Raw genomic sequence first — 17,936 nt, forward strand, 5'->3', positions numbered from 1 at the left:
TATGCAGATATAATTTAACTTCTTTTTTCCGCAGTGGTAAACATTTCACTTCTCTGTAAAACATAAACTTGAATACCGAAGTTATTTTCTGCATTATGGAAGCAATTTAAAATTGCATAAAACAGAAAAATAAAACGAAATGCTACTGCTCATAGTGTTAAGTGCACTTTTAACACAACTGACATGATGCCACCCGTCAATCAATGCAGTGGGTTTGTCAGCAGCTGATCAATCGCTGGTCACAAATTCTATCAAGTAAACTCTTCTGACCTCACTTCTTGGTCAGTTTGTTGAATAAAATATTTGCCTGGAAGGTTGAATTATATTTTTTGTTTATATACTTTTATCATTTAGAAAGAAGTTGTCATTTTTCCATATGCATATGTAATGCCAAGCTGAAGTTATTCCTTTATCTATTGTTATTTTAATACCTAAGCCTTATCAGCCTGGTTTTCATGAGCAATAACAGTCAAAAGAATTGTTGGTCATTTTGATCTAAAATACACATTTTCTTAATAATTGCCTTTGGCATTGATGAATATTTCTATGGTTGTAACAACAACTATATTTTTTATGTTTAAAGCAGGAGTCTTTGAATTGGTATTGCATCGTTTTGGTCTTGTTCTACCTCCCCTGCAGTCTTGACCTGATTTTGTCTATCTCTTGGTATTCTTTAGTCTCAGTCATTTCCTCAGGTGTTCTTGACCACAACACAAGCTCCGACTCGTACCAGTGGTCATGAGACATAGATCATGCCCGAAAGAATGCAGATCCCAAGCACAAGTGGCTGAAATAAGTTTGCTCCCTAGGTGAGCTACATTCAATCTTAGAAACAGGGTGAAATGCGCTGTCAAAGTACAGTAGACATTTTATGTAAGGTTCTGTAAAATTTAATTTTACAGAGTTCCTAAATTTAGGAACATAAATCGGCAGAAAGAATGTTCACTCTTTTTGGGTAATATATGTAAACTTTGAATCAGGCTTTGCAGCATGTGAACTCGCTGGTCAGTGAAAAACCTTTTCACATCTGTTGATGAAGACATTTATTCTACCAATTGTTCCAATACCTTACATTTCTACAGGGTAACTTCGTGGTAGATATGAGGCCATTTCTACACCCACCTAATATTTTTTCAGGGTTGCAATGGAGGCAGGTGCTTCTCTCCAGTAGTCAATAGGCAAGCAGAGCACACCCTGTACAGATCACCAGTACTTCACAGAGTAGGCTCAGGATGCCATGTTAGGCAAAATAATAATTTAGCTAATGTACTCCCCCTGTACTCCACCTGAGCTAAGCCTATTCTTGGAACCAAGGCTTTGTCAAATGTTTCTGAACAAGTTTATTCCTGTCAATGACAAATTGGACGGCCTCTATGTGGGTTAATGGTTATAACAGCCTGATCCATTGTGCTGGTTTACATTACGTTGTTCACTTGCACGGGTCCACTATTCAAAGCAAATGAAATCAAACTGTTTGTGTCCTACTTAGATAATTAGGAGAAAAGCCATTAGGAACATACTAGCACTTCAGGAAAGTGATTGAAAACAAGTTGGCTACTCGAATTAAAGCAACACTCAGAGCAGAATAAAGACCTGCAAATTAAACCGGTGTGGGAAAAGGTAAACACTGAAAAAAAAGACAGGACTAAAAGGTGGTGCTACCTTTGAACTCCTGGCAGCAAAAGGAAACAGTGTTTTCTTTTTTCTTGTAATTTAATTAGCTGTACCAGTAAGGGTTTCCTGTGTGTTTACTATTAAATGATGTATGACTGGACATGGGACTGCATACACGATAAGAATCAGCAAAACATACTGACAAGACATCTCGTATATCTGCAGCACCATTCATTCAAAGCAACTTACGTGTTGCCATAGTTCCAGACAACGCACTGAGGATCTGATGTACCCTGCAAGATAGAGAAGAGGGAGGACAGGGAAGGGTGGGGGTGTAGAGGGGGGGGGGAGGGGGGAGATAAGCTGTTATTGCCAGTGGAAAGGAGGCGGCAGAGGGAGAAGACAGAGTAGCTTCTTGCCAAAAGGACAAAGAGTGATGCTGCATGGGCAATGGAGAGAAGCAAACAGACAATGAAAGAGAAGGATTGTGACAGACGGTGAGTGCAAGACATGGTGAAAGAGTCATTCTTTAATAGGACAGAGCGGCAAATAGCTGCTACTGATGCGGCTGCAGAAAGAGAGGAGGTGTGTGATGCAGACTCGAGACACTGGAAGCAATAAAAGAGTACATTTCATGGACATGAGCACTAAGAATAACTGCACTTTAGAATAGAAGCGTCATCTTTTAGGTACATACAGACTAGGGCATAGTCCAGCAAACTTTGACAATGACAAAGCTGTTGGGGGGGAAAAAGAAATTGCGAAGCAAGGATTTATTTGACGCGTATAAAGAGTATGAAACATCTCGCAATCTGACTGGGAAAACTCAAACGGAGCTTCAGATTGGACTAAACATGTTCTGATATCAGCTTGCCAGTACATCCATTGACTAGCTGATGCCAGAAGCCAATAGGCTGGAGTCCAAGTGGTGCATAAATCATGTGGTAATCGAAGTAGGTGGCAAAGGAAGACTCCAGTATGTTGTCAGTATGTTGACTCAATCAGTGAATCAATCAGGGGATTGATATCTTTAACTGACTCATCACAATCTGTTCCACCAGCGATCTTAAGTAGTTCCTGCACTGATTAGTTCAAAGTCATCTCTATTCTTTCAACCAGAGAGTGAACTTTTTCTCATTTAGTTGAAGGATTTCAAGCCTTGAAATTTTAGAGCAACGTTTTACTTGGGCTTCAGAAGGAGAATACATTGTGGGACTCTGATTCATGATTGACATAGCTAGTAAAAGTTTGTTAATAGCTGCAGATGAGTGTACACTATTGAAATCTGCACAGTGGTGCAAGAAGAGGCAAATGGATTTCTATTTTTTTGTGTGGCGAGCCTTCCTAAGTCCTAAGCATTAAGCAATTTGCCTTTGAGCTCCCCCTTATGGCAAACAAGCTTATAGCAAGAATTCAACAGACATGCAGTTTTTCCATTTAGTGTCTTGGAAAACATTAACATTCACTGTGATACACCAACTGAAAGTAGTGCATAATTTTGACAGAAGAAAGCAGATAACATAGTTTCTAAGCTGTTGGAAAATTATTAACAAAATGCAAAAATACTTTCCACTGCATAAAGCTAAATTTAACTAGTTAAAGTAACACCCCACAGTGGGGAGGATTGTCTTCATTGAGGACCGAAAAGGTTCATAGTCCATGGGATGATGAATATTTACAATGGAATTTTCCAAGAAATCATTTTAAAGTAGACTTCATTCCAGCAGTACACCAATCTTAAACATTTTACAAAGCAACAATAGAATGGTTAATTCAAGGGTGTTCAAAAATGTAATGAGTTTGTTTTTACCACCAAAGGTTGCCCACAGCTTCATCACCATACACTGAGATCAAAGCAATTTCATGTTCTGATCTGAACCTAACTTTGGACTTGTGGGAAAACTTAAAAATGTATGTTAATAGTTAATGTCAGCATAAAAAAGTAAAAAAAACTGTTGTAGACAAAATATGGAGAGGAAGTAGAAAAAGTTATTTTATCAGTCACATTCAGTTTGTTTTAACTAAGCCAAAGGACGTAAGAGAGATGGTGCACACAGGAGGAGACAGTAATATGATGATTTATTCTGAGAAAGACAAGGTCATTTGTCCTTCTTCAAGCAGTTCAGGAGTGTTCTACCACGAATCAGTTCATCCATGACTGGACTTGAGAGGACGAGACGATGTAAGGTCCATGTACACGAGCTCAGAGAGCAGATGACGTCGATTGATGGATGAAAAGTGCTTTGTTCTGCCTTACACACAGACAGCCGTCACCAACGTTAGATGTCCCTGGGCATGCATTAGCACGGCGAGCTCCTTTAGCATGCAGCTATCAATCATCAGGCTTCATGTTTGCTACAGGACGACTGACATTTTTGCATTTCCGCAATGTATGGCTTCTCTTTAATGCTTCTACCTCGTATAGTGACATAATCTTCTCAAATGATGTCTCTTAAAGGAAGCACACAGTGTGACTCGATGGCGATAATAGCATCTGCCTTTGAAGTCTTCTCTTTTATTCTTGAAGGGGACTGCCACTTCTTAAGGTACCCAATAGCTCATGTGGTGATGAATATTGGTTATGGATATGGTAAGCTAATCAGATGAAATAACCTAATGCAACAGAATACGAGCACACGCGCGTTCAGGGATTCTTAAAAGCCTTCAACTTCATTTGAAATATTAGAGATGCCAAGAAAAAAAAAAATGAAATGGGGCAATCAGGCGGATGCTGTTTTACGGATCAAAGTCACCTTATGCATGATCTGAATTTATAAGGAAGGCCCGCGCTTTTAAAGCTGAACAAGGAATCATCTCCTAAATAAAAATACAAGTATGAACGATGGAGCAGGTGGACTCTGGCACTTGGCATATGTTGAACTGGTCTGCTTTGGGGATGTTGAGGTTTGGGGCCTCGTGCATCCTCCTCAACATTAAAGACACACAGAAATCAGGTCAATGGGGATAAAGACATGGAGTCTGACTGAAGCAGATGGCCTCTCAGTAAAGACATGACCCTGCATACTCGCCTTGGAGAGTGAAGCACAGGGCAGCTGTTGCTTTGCTACAGCTCAGGCAGCTGGATGTTTCTAGATTGGCTAAGGTCAGACCCAAAGTATATTCTTGTGTAACAAGGGACAGAATCATGGTGTGTGTGAATCTCCCTGGTTGTGTTGTATATAGGAAGGTTGAATGTGAATATGAAAGCAAAACAAACTGAATCAAAAATGCGCACAATGGCGGAGCAGATTCTTGGCATAGGCCGTGTAGACGGTTGGCCAGGGTGGCAGCTACTGAAGGGAGATCTGCTGCAACAGCAGACAAAAACAAATAATTCTTGCAAAGTTTGAAAACTCCAAAATAAATATGAAATCGATGCCAAAGACAATGCAGAATGAAATCAAGTTCATATTAGGTTGTTGAAGAGCTTAGAGCTGTTAAGACCTAATCCAATTTGTCATAGCTGTTATGCATACGTCCGATTAGATTCAGATGCACGTAATGGAGGAAAAGAAATTAGAATCAACTTGTTTTCTGTCACTATCACATTATTTTTGTTCAAAGTCACATCCTAATGCTTTAGTGAAAAATGTTGTCACCCTATAACAGGAACCAACCATAGAGGCAGAAAAAAAGAGGCAGGTTAATTTTACACATAAACTCAAGCATCAGTCCAAGGTTATTTTTTTGTTGTTGTCGTTGACTAAGCTGTTTGATGAAGTTGAAAGGTGAAATTGGTACAGCTAAAATATTTTATCCAAGTTATTTCATCATTGTTTTGTGTGTGTATGTGTGTGTGTCAAAGCCAACATTTGCTGCCTCTGAAGCAATATTAACGTAAATTATTTTAAAATGCAAGTTTCTTTTCTGCAGGTCATCTCACTAAACGTGTAAAAATGGAGCCCCAAAAATTGATTAAACATTTAACATTTTAATGGCACCCTGCTTTAGGTAGAAACTCGTGTTTTGTTTTGAATGGCTCACACATACTCTTTGTAAAATGATCTGAGTTTTTCTCATCTGTTCCCTGGAAAGCTTGGAAAATGGCAAATTATAATTTTAATGATGCCTATGCAACCAAACAATGAAAAATCAGCGTACAGGCAGGTTTGATGATTGTCTCTTCCAAAACCTGAATTTAGCACCTCAATTAAGCAATGCTCTTCCTTTTGCTTAAATGACTACTGTGGTCAATGAGCTTCAACTAGAAAGCTATGAAACATCAATCCACTCTGTGAATACCGTCTGATTCCCCAAATGACCACTTAATTCCCACTGGAGCTCATTAAAAACATTTATTCTGTATCATAATTGTGGTTTTTAAACCATAATTTTGTGGTCTAAAAATCAGATAAACATGCACGCGAATATAAACAAGGCCTTCAGATCACCACATTTGGGTTAAAACTTATCACACGTGTTCAACAGGCAGTGGTTTGTCTTAATCATCCAGAAAAAGGTTCTTTGGATGATTGCAATCAGAGATTCCCTAAATCTTCTGGGGATGTTAATCAAAAGGTTAATTTCAAACCTCATCCCAGTGTTTACTTATGGGAGTAAAAACATCAATGCTTGCATAAAAGAAACATCAAAGCTCAACCTTAACCGCAGGGCAGCCTTAAAAAGAGACTTATGAATGAGCGTGATTGGGAGGGAAAATGGTAGTTCCCCAAGAAGTGTAAAGATTGCGATTGTGAGTGATGCAATGGAAAAGAGATGGTGAGATGACTTAAATAAAACAAGGTGGACCATTATGCCCACAAAACTCTGGGGTTAGATGTTATCATCTGGGGTTGCTTCAGTTGGTAAGGGGCAAGTTCACCTATGTTTTGCCAATAAATGCATCTCAGAAGATGAGATGAAACATGATTCGGCTCATGAGAACAAAACAGGATTCAGGTTATTTTAATGTGTAAATCACAGGTTTTGTTTTTGTTGCCCGTTTATTGAAAGGTTAAACAAATCAACAAAATGTGTTTTTTTTTATCACATGAATTCTACGTAGAAATACCACTTTTTGTTTTTATTGATACAGACTTTCTGAAGAAATGTTCCCAATGGCACAATGAATGCGTTTTGTGGTCAAAGCTATGGCTGGTGCAACAAGCACAGCACTGCAGTATCAAGAACGACCTTTTTAATCATCTGCCGCACGGCTTCTGTTTGGATGAATCTCTTGCTAACTCTCAAATGTTTGGGAAATAAAATACTAGAACTCAGAAGCACTCTTTAGAGAAGGATAATACTGACTTTACAAGTGGTTATGTGTACAGCGCCATCTGCGGTGCCAAGATTGGCCAAACCCTAAGCTGCAGTGTGTGCCAGAGAAGTGCTTGTACTCAGCGGGAGCCTTCAGTTTGCAGAGTAGTGCAGCATGCAAGGATCAGCATTAAGACATTTTGCTTTGGACGGAGAATACCCCGTCAAGAAAACCAAAAAAACAACAAAAAAGATAATAGAAAGACAGAAAAATATTATGGGATGTAAACAAGAGTGTTACAAAGCTGGAGAGCAGCAGGGATGGAGACTGAAGATCATTTTCACAAAATCCTGTCATATATTTTGACCATGTCAATCAGATTTAATAGAGATATTAGAATGCATGTGCAAAGAGGTGAAACCGGATAATGGGACTAGGGAGAATAATCCACACCTTCCTTTACATAGTACAACAGCCAATAAAACAATCACCCTATCAACATTCAAAAGCACGCTTCCCATTATACTCATACGTAATCATTTCCATGAATATTGTGCTTTCATATTAACAAAACAGACACTCAAAGTCATATAAAAAAGTCAGAAAGGTCTGTGTTTGCACACACTACTCGGTTAGTACCATAGCGGTTTATATCATGCAGCACGTTTTATTTCCTCAGAAGTCGAGCAACACGAGGTCAGCCGGGACGACACGATTCCATTAAAGCCTCACAATTATTTTCAAACCCTAAAGATGCTTAGTCCACAAGAGCAAAGTAAAAAGTAAAATTGCATACCCATGCATTAGAAAGTGCTCCTTATGGAGTTATTAGCATTTTCCTTGCACTTTCATATACATGAGAAAATATGTCAGCTTTCTTGTAAGTTTTCTTGTAAGTTGGGTTGGAGAGAAAATATCCCCACTGGTAATCAAAAGTCTAGTTATCATGTATACCAATATAGGTGCTGGGTTTGGATTTGTTTGGACTTACATTTAATAGCGGTGACAGCTCCACCACAACCATGGGCTCACTCGGCTGAGGTTCAGGTCGCACCGTCACCGTCAGGATCTTGGAGTTGATCACCGCGGGAGGGCTTGAAGTACAAATACATAGGAAAGTGATGATACAAAGATATACATTGAGTAAATGTGCATATTTTTGGAGGAGTTCAGAGAGCACGTAGAAAAAGCTCTCTGAAATCCTCCAAGTAAATGAAAAACAATGAGAGGGAAAGGGTGATTCGGAGAGGGCCTTGGTGAAAACAGAATTCTGTCCCCGTTAACATTCAGTTGAGCTAAAGACAGAAAATGGTCTCAAAAGATCCAACTTTCCCGCAACCAAGAGGGCTGACCTGAATAAAACAACCCATTATCACCGCAAAATACATCCTCACAGAGGATTTTAATGACCTTCGCATTGCCTCCAAGTTATATGCTCTGTTTTGGGAAGTGATAGGGCTTTTAGCGAATCCCAAAGTTAATAAAAAAAATTTTTTTAAAGTGTCAACTTAAAAGGGCTGCACAGTGGCGCAGTTGGTAGCACTGTTGCCTTGCAGCAAGAAGGTCCTGGGTTCGATTCCCGGCCGGGGTCTTTCTGCATGGAGTTTGCATGTTCTCCCTGTGCATGCGTGGGTTCTCTCCGGGTACTCCGGCTTCCTCCCACAGTCCAAACACATGACTGTTAGGTTAATTGGTCTATCTAAATTCTCCGTAGGTGCGAGTGTGTGTGTGAATGGTTGTTTGTCCTGTATGTCTTTGTGTTGCCCTGCGACAGACTGGCGACCTGTCCAGGGCGTACCCCGCCTCCCGCCTGGAACGTAGCTGGAGATGGGCACCAGCAACCCTCCCGACCCCATTAGGGACAAAGGGTGAACAGAAAATGGATGGATGGATGGATGGATGGGTGTCAACTTAAAATACATTTTTGTGTGACGCAAAAGCACAAGAATGGGGAATCCACCAGAGAAGACACTTGGAGAGGTTCAGGTTAAAACCTAAAATCTTGATCCCCTTGAACACTGAAAGACTTTCTGCTGCAATATAAAGTTGTTAATAAAGTCATCTAACAGTTTTGATTGTGTCTTTTTTGTGCTGGTAGTCTGTTATTAAAGGACCGTATTCATGCAAAGTTACAAAAAAAAAAACAAAAAAAAAACATGAACACTCAATAACAGACCCATTTTCAGTTTTTTTGCATCAAAGAGTGAATGTATAAACACATTTTCATTGAGCCTCTTTAAAAATATCTGCACTTTTAAATTGGCATTTATTATCACTGTGACTGTATGCAAAATATATCAGGATGTATTTGCTAATTTGTTGTGAGGGAATGCAATACTTTTGAGAGGTAATGCAAAATAAGAAAAAAAAATTCCCATGCCCCTTAGGCATGGGGACTCTGTAGGCATTTTAAGTAGAGCAACACCACTGAGAAGAGAGCCTGGTCCCTTCTACTTTGAGCTGTGAGCTGTAAGTGTCTAACAAACATTAGAATGGAAAGGTAGTACAATTAAGGAGGAAACTCTATATTATTATTATTATTTCAAAGAGGAATAATAATCTAATCTAATAAAATAACAGCAAAAGAAAGAAACAAAAGTTGAGGGCTAACATTTTTGGAAGGAAATAATTTAAACAAATAACAAAAGTACTCACTTTGGTCCAGGTAAGATGATGCCAAGGGTTCTGTACAAAATGGCTCCAATGACATAATACATTGTGGTTTCTGATTCGGTCCCAGGCTCTGAAAAAAAGATAGTAAAAAAATTATCATATAAATGCTGTAGAAAACAAACTCCAAACCCTGCCCAAAAATAAAGACAGACAAATCTAATGTTTGGCAGCAGTGGCTGAGCGGGTAGAGCAGTTGTCTTGCAACCAAAAAGTTGTGGATTTGACTCCAGCTGCTTCCTCCTTCCACAAGTTGATGTGCCTTTGTGCAAGGCGCATAACCTCAAGATGTCTTCTGATCCGTTTCTTGTTGCATGAATGCGTGTGCATAAATGATGGTGATTGGCTGAATGTAGCTCTGTTGAAAAGGCACTTTGAGTGGTGTTTAAATAAATTCAGCCCATTTACCAAGTCAGCTGTGGGATATATTTCAGTGATGTGGGAGGTAAGCAGGTGACTATTAACAATTAAAATGTACAACTTTTAATTTTGGAAAATCCCTTTATGTGGAAAACAACAGCAACAGCAGTTTGGACTAAAGCTGATGCGAAAAAAAGGCTTATAATCCGTGTTTTGGACCTAAAATGCAGACATCTACAAGTTAGAATCCATCAACATTATTATTTAGCTATTTACACCGTATTTTGTTCTTCTCTCAAATTGTTGCTTACAAATGTTCTGTTGGCTGCTTCACCACAAGAAAAGTCAGTAAACTGCTGTGCCTGCCTAAAAGATATGACAGTTACACATTTGCTCTAATTATGCGTCCGAGCTGGAAAAGTGAGTCATGCGCTCTTGCTGATTCATTTTCTTTGTGTGGATGGAGATGTGGATTGTGTCAATTTGTTCGAAACTCCCGGCCAGCAGCTTAACTGCTGCGCGGCTCGACCTGTTGTAACACAAAAGCCTCATTAGTGAACAAAGTCCAACAGTAAAATGGACCAAGCTTTGGAAAAATAAAAGTTCAATTGGAGATTTAAGTCATTATGGTGAATGACCTTGCCCTATGTGTTCTTGTTTTAAAAAGGGCTTCTTTTTATTTTTCTGCACACGCTTCTTATTTCTATCTACCAACCCTCACTTTAACCATTAATTGCTTCATCATATTATGTTATATAACATCCATCCAAGACTTTAATCGGTACTCAAAAACAGTTCAGTTTTCTAAGACAATGTCTCAAATTTGCAGGGGCAAGGGGGATTTGGGGAAGGAAAAAGAAAGAGGTTCATGAAGAGAGAAGCCACTTCCTCTTTTACCGTTTTACATTGTGAAATGATGCAGAAGCATCAGGAACAAGAAGTGAGGAGAGAGCAGAAAACAGAGGGAAGCTGATGGAATCAGACATTCTGGGTGACTCATCTAAAATCTGTCTGCCTGCTGCCTCAGAGGTAATGCTTTGGGAGAGAGATAGTGCGAGAGAGACGAGGAAAAAGAGGAGACAAAAAAGATCTCAACAGCGGGTAAAGGGGAAAAAAAAGCAATTGTGAGACTGTGAGGGGGCAAAAATTCTAGATCAAAGTCAGGACGAGAAAGCCTGAGAGTTTGACGGAACCTAATTGGACTGGGTCTGTGAAAGCATGCAAATGAGAGAGTCAGTGTATTGCAGCAAAATGGTAAATCAGTGCGTGAGGGGGTGGCACTCCCGCGCTCTACGGTGATTAATGCCACAAAAGCACTCAATCACAAAACTCTAATTCCCCGCGAAGAGAGTTTTCGTCACTCTCTTGCACCCGCTGCATGTCGGAATGATTAGTGGTCAGCCATAATCCGGCAAAATGGCAAACCACCAGTCACCATCAGTGAACTTTAATATGCCATTTATCAGGAAAAGATATCCTTGGAGTTGATGCTTAGCCAGAAAGTTACTGTTGCAATCGGTAATTAAAGGGATATTACCGTGCATGTTTGCTTTTGCTCTTCTTTCGTCAGAGTAAAAAAAAACAAAAAAAAACTGCGGTGAGCTTAAGCAGTAGCATTGCTCATGGTGAAGTATGTGTCTTCAGATATTTGTGTCATGAGAGGTGCTGATGTTCTGCGGTGAAAACTTTACATCTTGGAATTCATGTGGCACATCGGTGGTATGCTTGACATTTTGCAGACCAACCGACATGCATCGCATTTTTTCCTCACTGGAATATGTAGACTCATGGCTTCCTTCAAGGAAAGGTTCTTTCTTAGGTATGATTTCCAGATGCCTGAAGGTGCTGCATACATCCGTTCAAAGGTTTTTTTTCCCCAAGTATAAACTCCATGGGAATGTCTAACAATGTTCAGAAAAGAGATGTGCTACAAATACCATATATGAACTGCTTTGGTGTCCACATCAACAAGGCAACAAGAAGATTCCTGGTTACAGCTGGTAAAAGATTGTCACTATCCACAGTGAAACGGGTTCTGTAGCGACATATGCTAGAGGTCACTTGGTGAGGAAGACGTCATTTACTCCAAAAGCAACAAAAAAGTCCTTATGTTTTAGAGATATTTTATGTAGTCTGCTGTACTTAAACAAATGTTACATTTGGAGAAAAAAACAACAACAACAAACAAACAAACAAAAATAACAGAATGGCAGCCGGAGCATAGATTCACATCTGCAAAGCATGCAGGGTCGGTGGCATCCTGTTGTGTGGGTATCTTGCTGCAGGAGGGACTGGTGCACTTAACAAAACATACAAAATCATGGAGAAAGAACATTATGTGCAAATATTTAAGCAACATTTTAAGATCTTCAGCCAGGAAGTTAAAATGGAGGAGCAAATGGGTCGTCAAAGTGGAGTCTGTATAGGCATACAGACAAATTACTTACAAAATACAAGACATGAATTCAAAGATATTAATCCCATTGAATATTTGTGGACAGAGCTAAAAATGTTAAAATATGAACATAGTTTGTGAAATTATTATTATTGTTATGTATCCCTAATGATTGCTTGCCCATTGAAGGGTGTTGGTTCAATGCTGTGTATGCATAACTGAATGTCCACTGAATTCACATTCATTAGTTAAAACAGGAATAAGTTGAATATTTACTAGTCAATTAATCAGAAAACACTATGGAATAGGTTGGGTTTGGAGATACTTCAAGTAATCAACATTCCAAGAAGAGTTATTGTTCAGCATTGCAGACAGATTGCCTGCACAATGAATTATGGCAATAAATATTATCGTCAGGTCATTGCAGCAATGTTTGTGTTGCAGAGCTGTGTAAATGTGCTGTATAAACGGTGTCTCTATGTTGCAATGGAAGATCTGTGATTTACCAAAAGAAAAGGTGTGGTACAGCCTGGCTCAGCTGATCGATTTCTACACGTGTCTTATGCTTAGAAAAGGAATATTGGATCATTATTATATCTTCAATATTTATTTAACCAAAATAAAACTCTTTGAGATCAAAGATCTCTTTTACAAACATGCACTTAATGCCATGGATTTGTGTATCCTATTTAAACACATGACAGGTAAAAACAGTCTGGACAAGAAATGTGAGGTTTTGTACAATCTTATTCTATTAAGATTGAGCAGAATGAAGACTGGAAGACTTGAGTGCCTCCTTAAAGTAATTTATGTCACCATAAACATTGCATTTAACACATTTATTTCCATATAACTTTTGTAATGCCGTGATTATAATGACACTAGCAGGGAAAGGACTTGGAAAAAGTCTTGCTTATTTGTAAAGTTATAAAAAGCCCACAGAGAAATCATCTATTTTGATTTTATGTTTGATTCTCTGTAGTCAAAAATGACATGACCCATAAATGACATGACCATGACAATATTTCTCCCTTAATGCGCGAGGATAAGATGTACTTTGTTCTCTGAAAGAGAGTAAATGAAAGTATTAACTAAGCAGTGGCGCGAAGAGTTAACACTCTAAATGTATTAACCATTTATAAACTTTAAATGGAGATATAAAGTTCCGTTTAAAGACCTCTTGACATCTTTCAAAGAAAACCGATTACGGTTAAAGACCATTTCTTTTTTTTTTTTTTAGTTTCCAGTGGGTAAGTTGCACTCAAGTTTTCGAAAGACAGTTTTTTGACTCATTCATTAATGACCTAGCTAAATATGTAATTGAATTGCTGAAGCAAAGGATTCAGTGTATCTATCCGTGTTGGTGAGAAGAGGAGAAAAACGGAAGGTGTTAGTCAAATCAAAAAGCAGCAAAGAGGAGTCTCTGCCTCTGCTCACCGAAGCGCTTCATGAACCCAATTGACATGAACATCAATTGGCTACATGCATGTGCCTCAATGAGCGCATGTGCTCAAACTAAACTGCCAGTGGGGCTTTATGATCGCATTTAAGCTGTCCATCTGAGATGGGCTTTCATAATGTGCTAAATGAACCAACCAAACAAAAAGCAATCAGACGAAACCATGGCCTCGCAGTAGAAAAAGGCAGAATTCCCGCTAGGGGGCAAAGAGCACTCATATTATTCTAACTTAACTGGCTGTGTGCAATCTGGAAGACACAGTTTAACCAAGTGTTTAAGCCAAAAAGGCAACAGTCTGTGTAGGATGCCTTATGAGGAAGTGCCTGCATGAATGTGATTCAGCTGGGCACTTTTACTGAACAATAAGCGATACGTGAAAACAAACAAACAAACAAAAAAACAGGCATGAATATCAGTAATTCCCAATTCACCATACGCAGCTCAAGATTTTTCAACAGCCTTGCATTGCAGTTGGGAGACTTAATGAAATTAAAAAAAAAAGAACTCGATATGGAATAGAAATCCCAGTGATGATAAAGTGGACACACCTCCAGATTGCAAAGAGTAGGAAGTTTGAAGATTTTTTAAGGTTCCAATTCACATGAAAAATGTTTTTTTTTCCACACTTAAGAGCAGCCCTAGCCTCATTCATAGTTATGACTGTGGAGGAAAATGATAAGGAGGAGACAAAAATAAAGCTCAGGCTATTTTAACAGACTTAAATTTAGCATTTGAGATTTACCTTTTTCATCTTCCTAAACAGGAGGAGTTTCAGAATAAGCCCATGTCAGTGAGCAAAATGAAAAGAATAACAATAGGCGAGTCTCCCCCACGACCTCCACCATGATGTTTTAAAATCAAACAGTATCATCAGCATGAGCTAGAGGCCAGAGAAAACGCTGAGCTTTTGGCCTACAGCCTCTCTGAACTTTAATTTGAAAGGGGATGGAGTGCCAGACAGAAAGTCTGCCAGTATAATTTCCTGTGGGATGTGACCTTTGGCTTTGGTGGGAGCGGATCACATCTGCCACAGAAATTTTCTTCCCACTCTTTTAATCTTTTCCTTGTTTTCCTTATAAAATCTTATCTTTTCTGCCTCCAGGTATATTTTTTTCATCACTGTGTTCTACCTGTATGATTCTTATTTTAGTATTTGGAAAAGACACTGTATATTTTGTAAGTTGCACTGGGCTAACGTACAGCCCTCACCGGGGAAAGGAGTATTTAGAAGACATCTTCGACAAACAACATTCATCTCGCTTGTGTTTGTCTAAGTGAACTGCCGTCGTTCAAAATTCTGTCAGCAGCATGCCGTCACCAGGGAATACAGCAAACATCCATACAGATAAAAGGCATGCATCTTCCAGGGAGGCCCTCCTGGGCCATTTAATAGCCCAAATCCTTCTCAACTGCGTCCTGTAAAATTCTTGAGAGGTCTTCTGTGGGTCTACGCAAGTAACGCCTATGAATGTGTGAATTTTACTGGGAGAGCTGCTCTGACCTTGAGTTGAGCTCTGACCTTGACCAATCTGCTTCCATTACCTTGAGTAATGGAAGCAGATTGGATGAGCAGGAATAAGGCAAAGTACGACAGATGTTATGCTTCAGATTCCTAACTTCCATGTTAACTGATTACTATCTGTGTCTAGCTTCAGAGTAATGTTTTTGAGTCACTATCCGCAGTTTGAGAGAACATGAAAAAGAAATTGCTCTCAGTTATGATATCCCAACAACTCAGTTTGACAACAGCAGCGTAGTAATGCAGATTGCTTTTTTTTTATCAAGCTAATTATTTTTTCAGCATCTCAATAGACTTTATCCTACAGTCTCTGTGTCTGCTGGACAGAGGGAAAATGGTCAATATGCTAAAAAGCATTGAACGTAGAAATTTAAGCTTCCCCATGCTTCACTTTCCTTGAAATAATTTAAGTACAAAAGTATTCTGGTATCTATGTTTTCTTATACAGCTGAGAATTTACTTTGATCTGAGATAAAGAGTTTGAACCTCTGCTGAACAGTCTGGCTATTTGAAGAATAGCCTCCATCCCGAGTCCAAGCATTTATAATGTTTATGTAACATTATAAATGTCACACAAACTCTTAAATGTGATTTGATTCACAGACCTCTCAAGGCTGCAGTCATTGTTGTTGCTTGTGAAGCCTTTTTGTTTTTTTTGAAACACATTTTCTTCTAACTCAACTTTTCACAGTTCCAGCATTCTGAAGCGCTTTTTGGCAACAACGTCTAGAAGTTTGCTTTACTTTACTTCTGAATGCTGTCAAAACAATGTCAAAACGAATCTGTTTAAAATAAGAAGTTTTTTTTATTGAGTTAACGAACTAGCCTTTTTTCTACTTACAGTACACTCTAATTTACAAAGAAGCACCTGTATGTTGATTATGTATATGGGTTGGCTATGAACATGTCAGCCAGGCTACTTCAAACACCTGCAATGGTTTAGGCCAGATGAAATCTATCTTCACACTCTTACCCTCAGCAGGAATGGTAAAGACTTCTTTAGGGATGTAGAGCTTATCCTCCGCTGTTCTGGCCCAGTCCTTCATCCCTCTCCGTCCCTTCATGGGAAAGTTGATGTCACTTGAAACTGCCGACACTGGCTCTCTTTGTATGGTTATCACTAAAAACAAAACAAACAAAAAAATAAATAAAAGAGACGTTGAAAAACTTTGATCGAAAAAGTTATTAGAGCAATGTTAGAGGGCGATTGGTGTCAAAACGTCTGTGATTGGTGTCAAAACGATGCTTTTTGGGGGTTTTTTGTAACGAAAGGTGATTTAAGATCCCGTGGACTTACTGAGATTGTTAGTGACTGTCAGGAAACTCTGAAAAGGCTTCTGTGCTTCTCCAATGAAATGAATAAAATCTTCTAATATTCTCATCAGCAAAGCAGCACCGGGCGCGACCTGTGGGTGGAAAGATAAAAGAAGGACGGAAACGTGATTCCATTATAAAAATCAAAAGCAGCTTCGAGATTATTGCACAGCCTTTAACATCAGACAAAAATAACACAAAGTAAATACATAATGTAGGAGTCAAACCATTATTTAGTTACCCAATGGGGAAAAGCTACATTAGAACAAAGCTCACTTTATGAAAACGTAAATGCCTGCTAAGCCTAATAAATGATTCTGGCATCAGTCCCTGCAAAAATCCCATGAATTGTTTTAATAACAGGAGCTGTGTGGAAATTTTTGCCAAATTCTGCTAATTCAGCCACATTATATATTCGTCAAGCATCAACATACTTAAAGCTGCACTACTTTTTTTAACCCCTATCCACTATGCTGGATAGGGGTTAAAATTCAAGAAAAAACATAAAAAAAGATAAACATGTAACAATACTTAGTGGATTCTAAAGTGGAGGCTTGTGAATTCTGATTACTGCAAGTGGCTACGTTAAACAAGAGCATATAGTCTCCACAACCTCCCAGCAATGAAAACCGCAACACAGTGAAGGGAGATGATCAAAGATAAGAAAATTCATCTCAACAGTTTTCTCAGTGTTTAACATTAAGCACAACCTTTCAGCAGAAGATAAAGTGTAGCCGTCGTCAGAGCAAGATTTGCTTGTCAAAGCAAATGTTTGATGAATAGTCAGATAACCACAGCTCTGACTGGGAGTTGAAATAACTTGAAATATCTATCTACAGTTTGATGTTCTGAGATTTTATCTGAATCGTATTTTTAAGTGACAAAACTTCCCTTAAATTTCCATTCAGTTTTTGCAAAAACAGATTGTATTTAGCTATATTTTCTGTGGCCAGTACATAAAACGTGCATATTTCAAATAAAACGTTGAACTATACATGTAATACTTAAGTACTGATGGAGGTACTTTGAGAGTGGAATTCTTTCGGAGGTACTGCTTGGCGTAAAAACTTCAGGAAGCGCTGATTTAGCTCTAGACTGACTAAAAATAGTGACCATGTGGAATAAGTTCTGGGTTGTTTATTGTTTCCAGATGTCAAGTAAGCACATGTTTACTCAGGGGTGAAATGCTTAAATTTCACATGCGCAAACACACACAGTAATTAATAGGTAGACACTTTACCTGATGTGCGTCCTCCCACTTCTCCAGATTTTCCAAGTCCAACATGTGGCTGACAATCTGGAAGAATTTCTACACACAGGAGTAAAAACGCCGAGTTAATGAGGGAGGACAATTGTCAGATTGGCCGCTACTATAAAATCCTCCTCAGATGCACCAGCTGTCAAT

At 38.9% G+C, this 17,936-nt stretch overlaps 1 protein-coding gene across 2 annotated transcripts in view; it reads right to left on the reverse strand.

Annotated features, from left to right (window-relative positions):
- The window catches only part of adgrb2 (adhesion G protein-coupled receptor B2), a 270,453-nt gene that overhangs the window by 102,076 nt on the left and 150,441 nt on the right, over nucleotides 1-17,936 (reverse strand). For both annotated transcript variants that reach the window (XM_028035469.1, XM_028035468.1), the window contains exons 11-16: nucleotides 17,772-17,840; nucleotides 16,515-16,623; nucleotides 16,191-16,337; nucleotides 9,470-9,557; nucleotides 7,806-7,908; nucleotides 1,864-1,907 (exon numbers count right to left, since the gene is read on the reverse strand). In XM_028035469.1, coding sequence (XP_027891270.1) covers nucleotides 1,864-1,907; nucleotides 7,806-7,908; nucleotides 9,470-9,557; nucleotides 16,191-16,337; nucleotides 16,515-16,623; nucleotides 17,772-17,840 — 560 coding nt within the window. The remainder of the gene's footprint in view (nucleotides 1-1,863; nucleotides 1,908-7,805; nucleotides 7,909-9,469; nucleotides 9,558-16,190; nucleotides 16,338-16,514; nucleotides 16,624-17,771; nucleotides 17,841-17,936) is intronic.

The sequence above is a fragment of the Xiphophorus couchianus genome, chromosome 13 (genome assembly GCF_001444195.1).
Source record: "Xiphophorus couchianus chromosome 13, X_couchianus-1.0, whole genome shotgun sequence".
In the NCBI taxonomy this organism is placed as follows: Eukaryota; Metazoa; Chordata; class Actinopteri; order Cyprinodontiformes; family Poeciliidae; genus Xiphophorus; species Xiphophorus couchianus.